Source organism: Bos grunniens, chromosome 5, assembly GCF_055505025.1.
Source record: "Bos grunniens cultivar Pamir isolate PY7600 chromosome 5, Bosgru_T2T1.0, whole genome shotgun sequence".
NCBI classification, from domain to species: Eukaryota; Metazoa; Chordata; class Mammalia; order Artiodactyla; family Bovidae; genus Bos; species Bos grunniens.
In genome coordinates this window covers 61,135,986-61,151,441 of record NC_141169.1, presented here as the reverse complement: position 1 = coordinate 61,151,441, position 15,456 = coordinate 61,135,986, and the positions used below count along the sequence as shown (strand labels likewise).

General features: G+C 42.9%; 1 protein-coding gene across 8 annotated transcripts in view; it reads left to right on the top strand.

Moving 5' to 3' along the window:
* Nucleotides 1-1,269: 1,269 nt before the first annotated feature.
* NTN4 (netrin 4) overlaps nucleotides 1,270-15,456 on the top strand; it is a 130,005-nt gene continuing 115,818 nt past the window's right edge. For all 8 annotated transcript variants that reach the window (XM_086400786.1, XM_086400784.1, XM_086400785.1 and 5 more), the window contains exons 1-2: nucleotides 1,270-1,776; nucleotides 4,549-5,078. In XM_086400786.1, coding sequence (XP_086256912.1) covers nucleotides 1,722-1,776; nucleotides 4,549-5,078 — 585 coding nt within the window. In that variant the 5' untranslated portion in view covers nucleotides 1,270-1,721. The remainder of the gene's footprint in view (nucleotides 1,777-4,548; nucleotides 5,079-15,456) is intronic.

Below are 15,456 nucleotides of genomic sequence, written 5' to 3'. Positions count from 1 at the left end.
GATGCTGACCACGTCCCAGTCCCTCCTGTGAGATATAAACTTCTTCTATAGCCTCAGCTGAGTCATAAATAATACCTACTTGTGCTCCGAGGCATCTAAATTGTCATCATCAGCAACACACACAACTGAATTGTATCTGTAAAACAGTTACTTTTCAGGAAAATATTTAAAGGCACAAAATGAACACTGCAATCAAAAACTACTTTCTACTTAACTTTGCCAGTTTCCCTGGATGTGTACATAGAACTTGATTTTCACAGAACTTGAGAAAGCCCCAGATTCAAGTGCTCCATAACCGGCTTCCGTAATCAGCAGCCCGGCACAATGCTATGGACAATTAGCTGCTTTTGGCTGCTACTAAATCTTCTCCCTTAGGTTATTTCACAACTTCACTGTTTCGCAGCACAACTGGAAGGACAGTGCTTGGAAGGACCAAAGAGGTTCTCTTTGTCGTGCCCCTGCCTCTAGCAAGGATGTTCTTAAACTGGGCACTGGCTAATCCTGTGCCCCTTTTCTTTTAGCACCCTGAGTTTGAATTAGGGAACACTTTTTATATCAAAAAGGATACACCTCGGATAAAGTAAGCATTGATTGTTTAGCCAAGATTCCCTCCTCCACTCCCCTGAGGGTCAGCAGAGAAGCGGCGAATGCAGTTAATGAGCTCTCTCTTGCCCATGACCCCGATTGGGTGGGCGTGTGTGTGGGGGGTTCTATCCCTGGGTCGTGAAACTCTGGGAGAAGGGGTGGCGGGAGAAGAGGGAGGGTTTGTTTTTGCTGGGGGGATGTTGGAAGTAGGCGCTAGCCTATTTCGCGGTTTTTTAAGCCCCTTGGCATGCCCTGACCTGATCAAGAAGGAGTCAACTGCTCTGTGGAATGTTCCGGGAGAAGGTGGGAGACTGCTTCTAAAGGAGGCCTGTGGGTGCTGGAGGGCACCAGGGGGGTCACGCAGGGACATGCAGGGCGAGAGCCGGGAGGGGCACGGTCGAAGCTGGGGGCCCGAGGTGAAAGGCGCGCGGAGGGGCGGAGGCGGGCGGGTCAAGCTGGCAGCGAGGCATCGGGGCGGCTGGTCTGGCTGTGGGGGGTGGGGTGGGGGGCGTCCCTCCCCGAGCTGCGGCGGCAATTCGCCCTCACAGGCTACAGCGCCCCGGCTGTCAAAGCGAGCGCGGGGGGCGGGAGGGAGGAAGGGGTGGAGGTGCGAGGGGAGGAGGGCTGGCACCGGAGCGCCGCGGTGTCGGTGCAATAAAAATGCATCCCATGGAACTGCCCATGGAGAAGCAGAGGACGGAGACGCCGCAGCCAGAGGAGGTGGTAAAAGCGGAGGAGGACGCCCAGGAGGCGGCGGCGGCGGCCGGGAAGTGAAAGGTCTCGCGAAGTTCAGCGGCTGCTGCGGGCGCCGAGCCCCGGACTAGCCGCGGAGGAGCCCGCGGACTGCTCCGCTGGGCAGCGCGGCCGGGCAGGTTATGGTCCCGGGGCTTCTGCCGCCCCCGAGGTGCCCGGGCCCCTCCAGGCCGGTGCGCGAGGGTCACCCCACCTCCCAGCGCGGCCCCAGCCCGCGGCTTCCCGGCGCCCCCGCCCACTGACCGAACCAGGCACCCCAGGAGGACGAAGAAATAAAAGAGCCCTGGTTCCTCCCGAGGACTTGTTGGCGCTTCATCCCACAGCCGCGAGGGCTCGACTCCCTCCCGCGCGCCCGGCCCGGGTCCTCCCGGCTTCTCCCGGCCATGGGGAGCTGCGCGCGGCTGCTACTGCTCTGGGGCTGCTCCGCGGTGGCCGCAGGTGGGTGGTGACGCTGCCGGGCCCCCACCCCCCTTCCTTCGCTCTTGTGTTCCCCATCTCGGGACTCGGGGATACAGGGGTGCGCAGGCTGAGAGCGCCGAGCTCAGCGCCCAAGGATGAAATGAGTGGCCATGTTCCGCCTCCTTTTCCCCGGGTCTCCGCAGTTTAAAATATTATTGATTTTTTTTTTTTTTTTTTGCATCTGCGATACACATGCCCTTGGATAACCCGATATCCTGGGTGCGCCCTGCCTGAGATAGTGCGACCTTGGTTTTTTCCTCGGTTTGGACTAGTAAAAAACTGCCTTTCCACTTTGTGAGGGAACAAAGGACCAGGCTCGCCATCCCCCGGCACTACATGGCCTGAGGAATGACGGGGAGGGGTGGCCCAGCGACCCTGGGCGCGCGTGGGCCGGGGCCGCTCTCTTGTTGAGAGCGATCGCCGTCGTCCCCGAACTCTTGCTGGGTACTTGGGAGCCAGGTAGGGACACCTGGGGCGGGGTGAGGGCCCTCTCACCGGGACAGTGGCTAGAACTCAGACCCCGGCCTGGGAAGGTAGGTGGTGATCACCCTAGGTTGCAAGGAGCTGGTTTGCCGCCCTGGGGAATTGGTACCCTGGCGGAGGCTCCGCGGGAGGTCGGAGGCGGGTCTGCTTCCTGTCTGGGTAACTGGACTCCGGGCAGCGGCGTCGTCAGATGCGCTCGCCCTTGCACACCCACCCGGGCTGCCTTGGGCTGCCCTTGGCCACCAGTCCTAGCTTGCTCTTTCTAAATTTGGGAGCCCCTTCTGTTCCTCTCTCTCCTCTTGTAGGTCACCTGGTTTCCAGTTAGGCTCAAGTGCAGTTCAGGGTGTAAGGGGGAAAGACAGTGAGTAACTATTTGGCCTCTTGGTCTTTCAAAGCATCTCACTTGCTCCAGAAAGGAGAGTGTGGGCTGGAGGGACTGACGGGTGGAGAGGGAGCATTGGCACACTTCTCCCGTCCCTTCGGTTTCATCTACTCTGCCCCCAGAGATGCCAGCATGAAGAAAAGCCAGGCTTTAGAATCTGCATCCCAAACCCCAGTCGAACTGTTAGGGGCATCTTTGCTATATTTGGATGGTCACTTCTTTAGGGATCTCTAAGTATTGTGTCCATCGATTATTTATCTAACTCCAGTCTTCTCTGGATTGCTTCTTAGTTTTTTTTTTGGCGGGGGGCAGGGGGAGCTCTAAAATTACTCAGAACTTTTCCCAAGGAACTGTTAAAGGGTCTAAGCTTTTATTTTAATTCCTGCTACTTAAGCATCCCTGTGTGCACTTATGTATGCTCCCCCAACCACAAAGTGAACTTTAATAAACCTTTCAAACCATGTTATGGCAAAAACATGCAAGCAATCAAAAGGTTGTAAATAAATATCACAAGGCAAGTGTTTCAAGTCAAAAATACTTGTATGGGCAGTATATGATTTTCCCTGAAATGCTTTACAGGTGAGTCATAGCACATTGTGTGTTCGTGTGATGTTGGCCACAAGCAGCTGATGCCCCAGCTAATCAGAAAAGTGGCAAGCAGAGTCCAGACATAAGGCACACTTGAATCTGACATTTAAAAACTATGCCTAAGGAAGCCCTTTCTTAAGGTTGCAAAGACTATGTGAGGCTCGTGGTAGTCAGTGTGTGAAATGTCTCTCTTTTGGTCTAAGTTGTCATTTGGCTTATAGTGATAACAATTCAGAGGTGCACCCTCTTAAGAAGCAGAAACGTTCAATTAGCTAGAATTTGGGGTTTGGCTTCCTTTTCCTTCTTTCCCTCTCTGTTTTAACTTTTAAAATAGATAATTTTGTTTAAGGTATTCATAATTAAAATGACAAGCCCAAATTAAAGGATTGTATTATGTAGTCAGAATGTTAATGGGTGGATAATGTTTATCATTTTAAGTAATTTTGAAACATTAAAGTCTGCTGGGCCTTTGTTTGGGTGGAAGCACATGTTTCTTTAAGAAGGTGTTTTAGTTCACAGATTATGTTTAAAGGTGCTGTTAGTGGCTGCCAGACTGTAACCATTCTCCTGTTAGGCAAACAGGTGACTACTATATAACCTGTCATAGGGAGAAGCACTCAAGAGGGAGAGAGCACATCAAATAAGCTTTTCTGTCATCTGGTAGTTTAGAGGGTTTTTTCTTAGTTACATTTATGCAGTACTAAAAACAGATATTGCACATCTTAGTTCCCTAAATGAGATCCCATTGTACACCAATATCTCATATTGATTTTCCTAGAGAATTTGTCCCTTCATATTTTTGTCTTAAAAATATGGTAGAATTCTATATTCCCTCTGTAGTGCATTCTCATACACATATTAGATAATGCCAAGGACTCAAATTATATTTGAAAGACTAAACTGAGTGATCTTAAAAACGTTGTTGGTTTTTAGTATTATTTATGTCATGGCTTCAAAAGCAAATGAGTGTGTTTCAAAAATAGAGACTGTTTAAAAATATTTGAAAAGGTTTAGGCCCATTATCTTTTCCCAGTGTTAACACTTTCCTTCCTCTCACCCTTTACCTAAAGTGATTTTATTTTCTTTTATGTGAATTGTACATCTGAACATGAAACACGCATGCAGGCACACCCTCATACACTCATGCACATTCACACACTTCCATATTTGCATTTGGTAGAATTTCCTCTTTACTGAAAGTCTCAGGGCAACATGGGGACTGCTGAAGATGGACTGGGTGGACAGAAGAGCTTTCCAGATGGGTTTGTCTTGAATAACATATGCTTTCCCATCTCTAGGACTGAGTGGAGTGGCTGGAGTGAGTTCCCGCTGTGAAAAAGCCTGTAACCCTCGGATGGGAAATTTGGCTTTAGGGAGAAAACTCTGGACAGACACCACCTGTGGTCAGAACGCCACTGAACTGTACTGCTTCTACAGTGAGAACACTGATCTGACTTGTCAGCAGCCCAAATGTGACAAATGCAATGCTGCCCAGCCTCACCTGGCTCACCTACCAGCTGCCATGGCAGACTCCTCCTTCAGGTATCCTCGCACGTGGTGGCAGTCTGCTGAGGATGTACACAGAGAAAAGATCCAGCTAGACCTGGAAGCTGAATTCTACTTCACTCATCTAATTATGGTGTTCAAGTCTCCCCGGCCGGCAGCCATGGTGCTGGACCGGTCCCAGGACTTTGGAAAAACATGGAAGCCTTACAAGTACTTTGCAACTAACTGCTCAGCTACATTTGGCCTGGAAGACGATGTTGTCAAGAAGGGAGCTATTTGCACTTCTAGATACTCCAATCCTTTTCCCTGTACTGGAGGAGAGGTAAGGGCACAGGTTTAACTCTACACTGTAAGTAAGGTAGAAAAATGTTACCAGCCCACATTTTTTTTTAAAGCATGAAGGTATACTTGTAGCAACATGAATGAAATTAGAATTTTTCATGAGCTTTATTTGTCATAAATTATTTCTCACCCTGAGACATGCATGTGGAATCATTTTCAAGCGGGTTGCCCACTGGCTAGGTTTAAATCAGAATTCTAAGATTTTAATTTTTTTTTCATTTAAAGGAAGAGTAGATAGGCAACATTATCAGTTTACCTTAGAGGTTTAAAAGACTACTGGTGTCTTCAGACAGCAGGACTGCTTACTGTGCCTCTGCAGGGGCAAGCCTTACTGAGACTGCCTGTTCCTGGAGCCCATGCCTATCTTTCTGCAACCTTAACATAAATAGGAAGTAAATAAAAACAAAGCCAAGGGAGGAAAATACTATGTTTGTCAGAAGGATACTTTTGTATAACAGAGGAGTTTTATTGTTAAGATTAAGAGACTGCATAGCAAACAAATGAAGCTAGTTTCTTTTTAGACGCAGGAATTCTTTCTGGGCACACACACACACACATCAGTTGCAGCTCAGGCTCCTGGGTCTATCCTGGGTGCAAGACCTTCTCAATATCACTCTGCAAAACAGCCCCTTATCTACTAGTACCATTTCTATACAGAATGTTTACTCTTTGCTTCATATTTCCCATTGCTCAAGGGGGAGACTTTTTTTTTTCTTTTAATTTGTATGGATGTACCTAGAAAGCCCTCCCCCCACTGAGATGTATGAAAACATGGAGTTTAGAGACAATTGGGTGAAAGCAGATTTAGAGAATAAAGTACCTTCAATATATAGATCAAGAAATATCAACGTAGAAAAAAAAAGAGAAGAGAATATAGTATTTCTAGTTCTAGCACGTGACACAGAGAGTAGATAAGTGGTTCCCAACTAGAGGTGATTTTGTTAACATCACCTTTCAGGGGCTATTTGGCAGTGTCTGGAGACACTTTTGCTGAGGGTGGGGGTGACACGGTTGGTGTCTAGTAGATGGAGACTGGGGAGGTCACTCAGCCTCCTACAGTGCGCAAGATAACACTCCTCCCATTCTGGTTCCCAGAAAAGAATTATTTGCTCAAAATGTTAATAGTGTCAAAGTTGTGAACGTCTGGACCAAGTGTTAAGCATACATCCAGACACTAAGTTAATCATTCTTCCAGCAGTGTTTATATTACTATTCATAGACTTCCCAGATGATTATATTTAGTAAATATTTGAGTCCCTACTATGTGTCAGGCAGTGCTACAAATTCTGTCTTTGGTTTGGTGCACAGGGGTACTTGCCAGGGACTGATGGAAAGATTGGTTTGGGTACTTCTCTGCCCTACTCCCATAGACATGTGGACTTTTGCCATGTTATCCAGCTGCTGCTGTTTCTGTGTGTGCTCTGCAGACCTGGAACAGTGTTGCTGGCACCAGAACCAAGGAGGATACAGCCCAAGCAGCACGCAGATGGTGTTCCATTCTTATTCTTCGTTCCATTCTTCCTTAAGTTGGCTTAGTATTGTAAACCTGTGTGCACCCTGTCACGATGGACATTTTTCCAGATACCAGGACAGGAAAGAGACAGATAAGTTAGACTCTTTGTTTTCTTCTGTGGAGAACACTTTGTGTTGCAAACAAATGAATGGCTTGAACTCTCAGATTGCTTTGGAATTGATCCACAGGCTCATATCATTTCCCTCTATCTCAGTGCTACTGGGTCATGTTATCTATGAAGTAGCAAAAATAAGAGTTTCAGTAACCAGATGGTAGGCATGCTTGCTTAGCAAATATCATATTAAATGTATTTCAATGGCCCAGAAATTACTTAGAGATGACTAAAGTAATGACTAAACATTTATTTACTCTGCTGCTGCTGCTAAGTCACTTCAGTCGTGTCCGACTCTATGCAACCCCATAGACAGCAGCCCACCAGGCTCCTCCATCCCTGGGATTCTCCAGGCAAGGATACTGGAGTGGGTTGCCATTTCCTTCTCCAATGCATGAAAGTGAAAAGTGAAAGTGAAGTCGCTCAGTCGTGCCCGACTCTTAGCGTCCCCATGGACTGCAGCCTACCAGGCTCCTCCGCCCATGGGATTTTCCAGGCAAGAGTACTGGAGTGGGTTGCCATTGCCTTCTCCACTGCAGAGCAAAAATCTTGTTTTCTTTAAAGCCAAACTACTTATTGTCATCAGTGCTTATATCAAATTTCAAGCAGGTAGAGACTAAAACTTATGGTAGATCGATCTTTCAGTGTGCAGTCACCTTTTATATCTAGTTAAAAAATTTTTTATTGTAGTTATTTCAGCAGACATATTTCAATGGCAAGAAAAACATTAAATGCCATCTAGTTCTCTCTAGAGCATTACTTGCAAGTATATGTTAAACCATCATAGAATTTCTTTCCCTTAGAGACAGGTTTGGGAATGAATCTTTCCCTCCTGAGTTAGAAGAGAATCTTCCTCAAAGATAAGGACCAGAGGAAGCCTCCTTGGAAGCGATCATTATCTACCGCTCCTTTGTTGCTTTGGAATATAAATTAGTGCTGAGCTACAAATTAATTTTTCAGTACAACTCTGTAGCATCAGTCACTACTTTTGAAAACTGAGCAGAAAAATAATCCAATTAATCTAGCATCAAATAAGCAGGCTCAGATTTCATTTATTCCTTATTTATAATACTGTAGACCTATATGTTCCTCCATTCTACATAAGATTTCTCAGGCCTTCTCTAGGTATTATCCTACTACGTAGGCTAACGTAAATATATCCCAGTCTTTAAATTTGTTTCCATTGTCGATTCTGAAATACTTCTTTGGGCTTTTTAGGGCTTTAGAGAATCCTGTCGTTTCATGTCTAAGAAATCAGATATGTCCATCTTCAGAGTGGAAGGCACCAGTCATCTGAAAGAGGACTTTAAAAATACAGGCCTCAAAAATCCACACAGAAGAATACTTTTTAAATATAAGTTTAAGTTTACACAAAATGTTCTAAGCTGGTCAGCAGTTTCAAAGAACAGGATATGATTATCTTACAATGTGTCTCATTATAGGAGAGGAGATTGAGGCTCAGAGATAAGGTGATTTGCTCAGCTTACAATTAGTTGGACTTCCCTGGTGGCTCAGATGGTAAAGAATCTGCCTACAATGCAGGAGACCTGGGTTCAATCCCTGGGTCAGGAAGATACCCTAGAGAAGGGAATGGGTACCCACTCCAGTATTCTTGCCTGGAGAATCCCATGGATGAGGAGCCTGGAGGGCTATAGCCCATGGGATTGCAAAGAGTCTGACAGGATTGAGCGACTAACACTTTCATACAGTTAGTTATGTGACAGAGCTTGGACTAAATCACAAAGACTTTAAGTATAGTATTTGTTTCATAAAACCATGTTCTCTCACCATTACTGACCTCTAAGAGTTGATAGCAAAGAGATGTCTGCCTTTACCCTTGCTCACTCTCTCACATTTGCTGTTCATTTGGATGTGACATGAAGGTAAAAAAGAATTTGCCAAACAGTTTTCTCCTAAGCAGAAGTGTCCTCTGAGATGTCGATGGTGTTCTGGGAATAAAAGTTTCCATAGCCAAACTAGGTTGGGAGACACTGATTGGGTTTAACAAAATGAGACATTTATAAACACATAAATATTCTCATTATGTGTCCTGTATCTTCAAATGGGAGGTATAGGATGGGACATTCCCAAACTTATTAGCCCATGCAATCCTGTCTTTGCAGAACTCCAGTTCCTATCTTTTAGAACTCTAGAGATCCTCAGAGCATAATTTGGGAAATGCTGGGGTGAGGTATTAAGTGCTCCCAAAATCCTGGTGAAAGATGCAAACAGGAGGAGATATTGTTCATGGGGCACAAAGTTTCAGTTATGAAAGATAAACAAGTTCTGGAGAACTAATGTACAATAGTATGACTATAGTTGGAGAGGGCATGGCAACGCACTCCAGTATTCTTGCCTGGAGAATCCCATGGACAGAAGAGCCTGGAAGACTATAGTCCATGGGGTCGCAAAGAGTCGGACATGACTGAGTGACTAAGCATGCATGCATTCATGACTACAGTTAACAACACTTTATTGTGTACTTGAAATTTGCCAGGAGGCTGTATCTTAAGTATTCTCACCACGTGTGCTGAAAAGTGGTGACTATCTGAAGTGACAGAAATGTTAATTAGCTTGAATGTGGTGATTATTTGACAATATTTATGTGTAACAAATCATCAAATTGTAAACCTTAAATACATATAATTCTTAATTTCCAAATATACCTCCATTTTTTTTTTTAAAGGCACAGATGGGCCTGGTGCTTGGCACAGTAGTGAGAGTGGGGTGGGGAAGACAAAACAAATTAGCTAAGTTATACAGTATGCCAGAGTGTGATGACTTCTAAGGCGAAAATAAAACAGAATAGAGGATGTGGGGAGGCTCCCCTGGTGGCTCAGATGATCTACCCGCAATGCAGGAGACCTGGGTTCGATCCCTGGGTCAGGAAGATCACTGGAGAAGGGAATGGCTACCCACTCTGGTATTCTTGCCTGGAGAATCCCATGGATAGAGGACAGCAGAGCCTGGCAGGCTGTATAGTCTATGGGGTTGCAAAGAATTGGACTCGACTGAGTGACTAACACACAGACAGTGGGAATGCTGGCAGTGGAGGGGTTGCTGTTCTTATAACAGATTGAAGGATTTGTGTTGGATGAAACAGACAGTGATAAGAACTCTGAGTTCCTGGCAAGATTTCATGAGTGAACAAAATCTATAATTAAGGCTTCCTTCAATCTTTTGATATGGAAAAATGAAGTGTATTAAAATAACAAACACTGGTAAAAATCCCTCTTGCTAGTGTTTTTTAGAATGAGAGCATTTGAAAAGGAACCTCAATGTCATAGATGGAAAAGCACATGACTGATGAGTAATCTGAAGCCTGAAGAGAATTAATGTCTTGTCTACAATTACTCAGCTGAAGTTTGTATTTCCTGACTTCTCTGCTAGTGCTAACTCCACTGTACTATTGGCTTGGCTAAAAAATTTGTTTGTGGTTTTTCTGTAACATCTTACGGAAAAACATGAACGAACTTTTTGGGCAGCCCAATCATTTGAAATTCCTTTGTGTCAAGCTGTGTAGTGTGAAAGATGCAAAAACTACATACATTGCTTTTCCTTTGTAGTCCTTACAGTCTAGTGCATAAGAGATTAAATATCATTTATGGACTGATTTATTAAATAATATGAGACAGTGCATGATTAATTCCCCCAGTATGCTGTGCAAGTCCTATGCTTTTTAAGATTTGAGTGTTTGTCTCTTTAGGCTATTGAAGAGGATTACATTTCAGTACATTGTGATAAAGTCAGTGTGGCACAAATGTGCAGAAAATGATACATTAATCAGGGTTTTATAGGTATTTACATGTATAAGGTGCTCAGCAATATTTAGGATTTTTAAACTGTAAAGATAAAGTAATACACAAGTAGGAATACTTTGGAGACACTACTCTGGTTAGCTACTTGTTTTCTTCAGTCATTGAAATATGTTTGTGCCTGTTTTTGCAGCAGTATCAGTCATGAGAGTCATGGTGGCAGCTCTTATATACTGAAGCTTTCCCATATCCCAGGCATTCTGTAGAGTTCTCTACATCCCTTATTTTCAAAAGAATGTTGTTAGTTGGGTTTCAGTATCAACCCTATTTTACAGATAAAGTCCTTGAGGCTTAGTGAGTCAGGGTAACTTTGTCAGAGGAAGTAATCAATGCTGGAGCTGGGATGACTAGATTGCCTTAAAATTATTTATATGATTAGGTTTTATTATAACTCAAAAATTAAAAATAAAATTAAATTTCTCTGGTAATTATTAAACTATAAAACTTACAGTTTAATTGATCATTTGTAATATGGCTATGTGAACTTTGGGCTTCCAAGGTGGCACTAGTGGTAAAGAACCAGCCTGCCATTGCAGGTAGGCATAAGAGACAATTCCTGGTTGGAGGAAAGCATGGCAACCCACCATGGAATTCTCAGCTGGAGAATCCCATGGACAGAGGAACCTGGTGGGCTATGGTCCATGGGGTTGCAAAGAGTCAGACACGACTGAAGCAACTTAGCATGCATGCATGAAAACTTTGTATAATAAAGTTAATTTTTTTTTACATTAGATAGAAAAATAATAGGCAAAGACTCTTTGCATTTAATGTTACCCAAGATGATGGTAAAGAATCTGCCTGCCATGTGGAAGACCTGGGTTTGAGTCCTGGGTCGGGAGGATCCCCTGGAGAAGGGAATAACAATCTACTCCAGTATTCTTACCTGGAGAATTTCATGGACAGAGGTGCGTGGCGGGCTATCGTCCACGGGATCACAAAGAGTCTGACATGACTAAGCGACTAACACAAGATCGTTTAGCATAAACCATATGGTAATGAGTATTAACAGTTCTTCAGTGCCATTTAGCATACTTTTTATTGATTGGTTTGTTTGTTGGGGGGGGGTGAAGGAAATACTTTTTATCTAGTTGGTAACTGCTTTAAGTAATTTTTCTAAGTTATTAATGTTATACTTTGAAGCATGTTCTCAGCTATAATTTTGTTGAGTTTTTTGGAAAATAAATGTTTTATCTGTTTGTTTAGAGTGCTTTGATTATCCACACCCTGGGGCTAGGCTACTCCCTTCCTGTAGGGGTGGGGCAGGAGACTTATAAAAGCACATTTTAAAAAATTGCCTTTAGTTTAAGGAAAACCCACAGGATGGTTATCAATTAAAATTATTCAAAGAAACTACATTAAAAATTAGAACAAACCCAGAGATTAAATCAATAAACTTTGATTGATTGGTTTCAATGGGTGGATTTTTCCTCTGCAAATACTTTCTATGTAGCTATTAAAAAAATCTGTTTAGCATCTGTTTGCTTCATATTTGCCAGTATTTCATTGTAATATTGTGGAAACTTTGAGAGATCATATTGCAAAATGCCGAGTTAGTAACCGATGATTCATGTTGAAAAATTAAGACAATGAGGAACAGACAGCTGAAGGTCAGGTAGGGCATACAAGGTAGCTTCCTACTAAGGGATGGAGAACGCAAACCAGAATGGGGGTTCTTCAGCAGCAGCAGGGGTTGGGCACCTTGGAAGATGAGGAAAATGAGTCATTCCAGAGAATATAGAAGTTATTGCTTCTGATCAGTAATCAGAAGTGTCTGAAAAGTCATTGAATATAAACTGCGTCTCTTCTGCACACCCATGCACTCTGTGTCACTCACATGCAACTATAATATCATGTCCTTTATCTCTTCTACTCCTACAGTGTTCACTTCTTGAAGAACTTTGCCTCTTCTCTCATTGTATTCGCTCTGTGGCTCCTAGACCCCCAACTTCTGCATCTATCATATATCCCCAGAAGCCATAAATGTCCAAATATGTTCATTTTTTTGTTTTTCCAAATACATTCAGGCAGTACTTCAGGACAGCAAGGAGGCTGGTGCTGAATTGAATTCTATGAAAATAACTGTGAAATGATAATACTATTTATTAAATGTGTCGGATGTTACACAACTCCTGTGTAGCCTTTCAAACTAATCATAATTCATTCATTCTTCTTACAAATATTTACATACTGTCTCCTATGTTCCAACTATTTTAGGAATGGGGGGTACAGAACAAAAAGTCAAAAATTCCTGCCCTTGAGATTACATTCTAAGTGTAAGGTGCTAAACAAGTTAAGTAAATAAAATATATGGGATGTTTGATAGTAATAAGTGTAAATTTTATAAAAAAAATAAAGAAGCAAGGAAGGGGACTAGGTAGTAGAAAGGGGGTTTTAAATATTTAGACAGCTTCCAGGGAACACCTTAATGGGATTTTTGAATAAGGACCTGAAGGGAAGCAGAAATGAGTTATGGATATGTCTAGGGGAAGGGCAAAGGTCCTGAGGAAGTCTGCCTCCTGCCGTCAGGACAGTGAAGAGGCTGGTGCTGAGGCAGAAGGGTTGAGGTATGTTACACTATACCAGAGGCCAGAGAGATAATGGCAAGGTGTGGGAAATTATGCAGATCCTTATAAGCGGGTGTCTAGGATGGCCCAAATTTACACCGAGATCACTTAAACTATTAATAGCATTCCCTTTCACTCTCAAAGAGGTCCCAATCTGGACAATAAATTTTTATAAAGTCATTGAGTTTTACTCTGAATGATACTTGAAGCCATTGGAGCTTTAAGCAGAGGGATAATATGATCAATTTATTGTTAATATGATTTCTCTGGTTTATGGGTAAGGAAAGACCAAAGAGGGAAGCAGGGAGACCAGCTAGAATGCTGTTGCCGGTAATTTCAGGCTAGATCTGATGGCGCAGAAACAGAAGGTTGCAGTGGAAATGATGAAAAGTAGTTGAGTTCTGGATCAATGTTATGGATAAAGTCAACAGCATTTGTTGGCAGGTTGGGTGCAGGTATGAGAGAAAGAAACAGATAAGGATGTTTCTAGCCTGAGTACCTGAAGAATGGGACAGCCAGTTACTGAGGTGGAGAAGACTCTAGAAGGAGTAGATTTGGAAAGGAATGTCAGGAACTCATATGTGGACACATTAGGTATAAGTTGCCTGTGACACATCCAAGTGGAAATACTGAGTAGGCAGTTGGTTCTGGGAGTTTAAAGTTCAAAGGGGAGATCTGAACTAAATATATACATTTGGGAGTCATTTGCACAGAGATGATATTTAATGCCATGAAACTGGATGAGATCATCAAGGGAGTGGGTGTGGACAGAAAAGAGGAATGTCCAAGAATGGAGTCCAGGGGAGGATCAAAGTTATTCCACTGACTCTGCCATTACCAAAAACACTTGCAACTGCCCAGGCATATACAAGGACCAGTCTTACCAACCTGCAGATTCAATGGCTGTTTAATTAAGCAACATCATGAATTTGAATAACATTGACTTGCCACTGTCAATACAGTCGGTACAAATTCTAAAATGAAAAGTGAGAGGGAAGGCGTGAAATTTGCCACTTTAGATTTTCAAAAGATGAACTAAAATAAATAGGGAGACAGGAAAGACTGGTCAGATAATGATGATAGAAAAGGGAGAGGGAACAGTATTGAAGGAGAAAGACATCTTTGAAAACATGCTGAAAGAGAAATGCTGATTTTAGGGGCTTTCAGATTTTAAGGGCCTCACGTTCCATTTTATCTTGACTTATTCAACTTTTAATCCTTTTTTGACCCTAAATTCCAGCTATAGGAGAAATTTGGCAGGATGATTTTTTAGAAGTCATTTTTAATATCCATGAGCTGTCACAGCATTGGAAATGAAATTAAAATAGAGCATTGTACACATTTTTTCTGCTTAACGAGTTGTGAAATTTAATTTGCAGAATGTGATGGAGAACATCTACTTAAGGCAAGGGTGCTATGCAATTAATCCCATTTATGTAAAAGTATTTACATTTTCACAATCTCAGAAAATGTTACTGTTTTAATGAATGTTTAATTGTTCTCTTAAGGAGGAGAAGAGAAAAGTATCATTTAGAGATCACAGTAAAATGTGCCAGTTTCTCTGTTGGGCATTTTGTATACATCTCACTTTAAGAAACAAGCTCTTTTCCTGGATGGTTTGTCTTATTAACAAACAAAAAGAAAACACTAATCCTCTTTCTGTGTCATATTTCACTCCTCTTCCTAACTTTCCTTCTGTAACAGAGAGAAGCAGAAGTCTTTCAAGGCCTCTGCTATGTTTGCAGACGTTACTTTACACTTCATAATCACATAGTTCCTAAAACAAAACAAAAAAAATTATGAAAAACATTCAGATGCTTTCTGGGTGACATCATCTGTGCTAACACTATCTTTCAGCAGCTACTAGAAAGGTTTGGGTGTTTTAAAATTAAATTGAAAAGAGAAAATTTAATCACTTTCTTATACTATTTAATCTCCATTAAGAATTTATGTTTCTTTTTATGGCAGTCAACCTGACCTTTCTGAGGTTTCTGAGGTTTTCCATCAGTTCCTTTTGTAATTGATTCCTATAGTTTTCTCATATCCTGTATCCCAGTGCATAGCCCTCTGACTCCACCCCTACCTCCAGATAAGAAGCAAAGATAAATGGAGGTCACGTGGACCAGTGCTCTGGCTCTTCCAGGAGAACTAGGCACCTCATCTCCAACAACCCATGTTTCCCCTCCCAGCACATCTAAAGGGGTAGGACACTGCAGTCACCCTGTTGGAACAATAGCTCCCTCTCTGATGATTATCAAAGTTCAGAAGAACTGAGGTCCACTAGGGGATCCTTCCTAGAACAGAGGGTGTAGTGAAGAAGTGTAGTTTGTAAGAACAAACAGGTAATTGTCAAC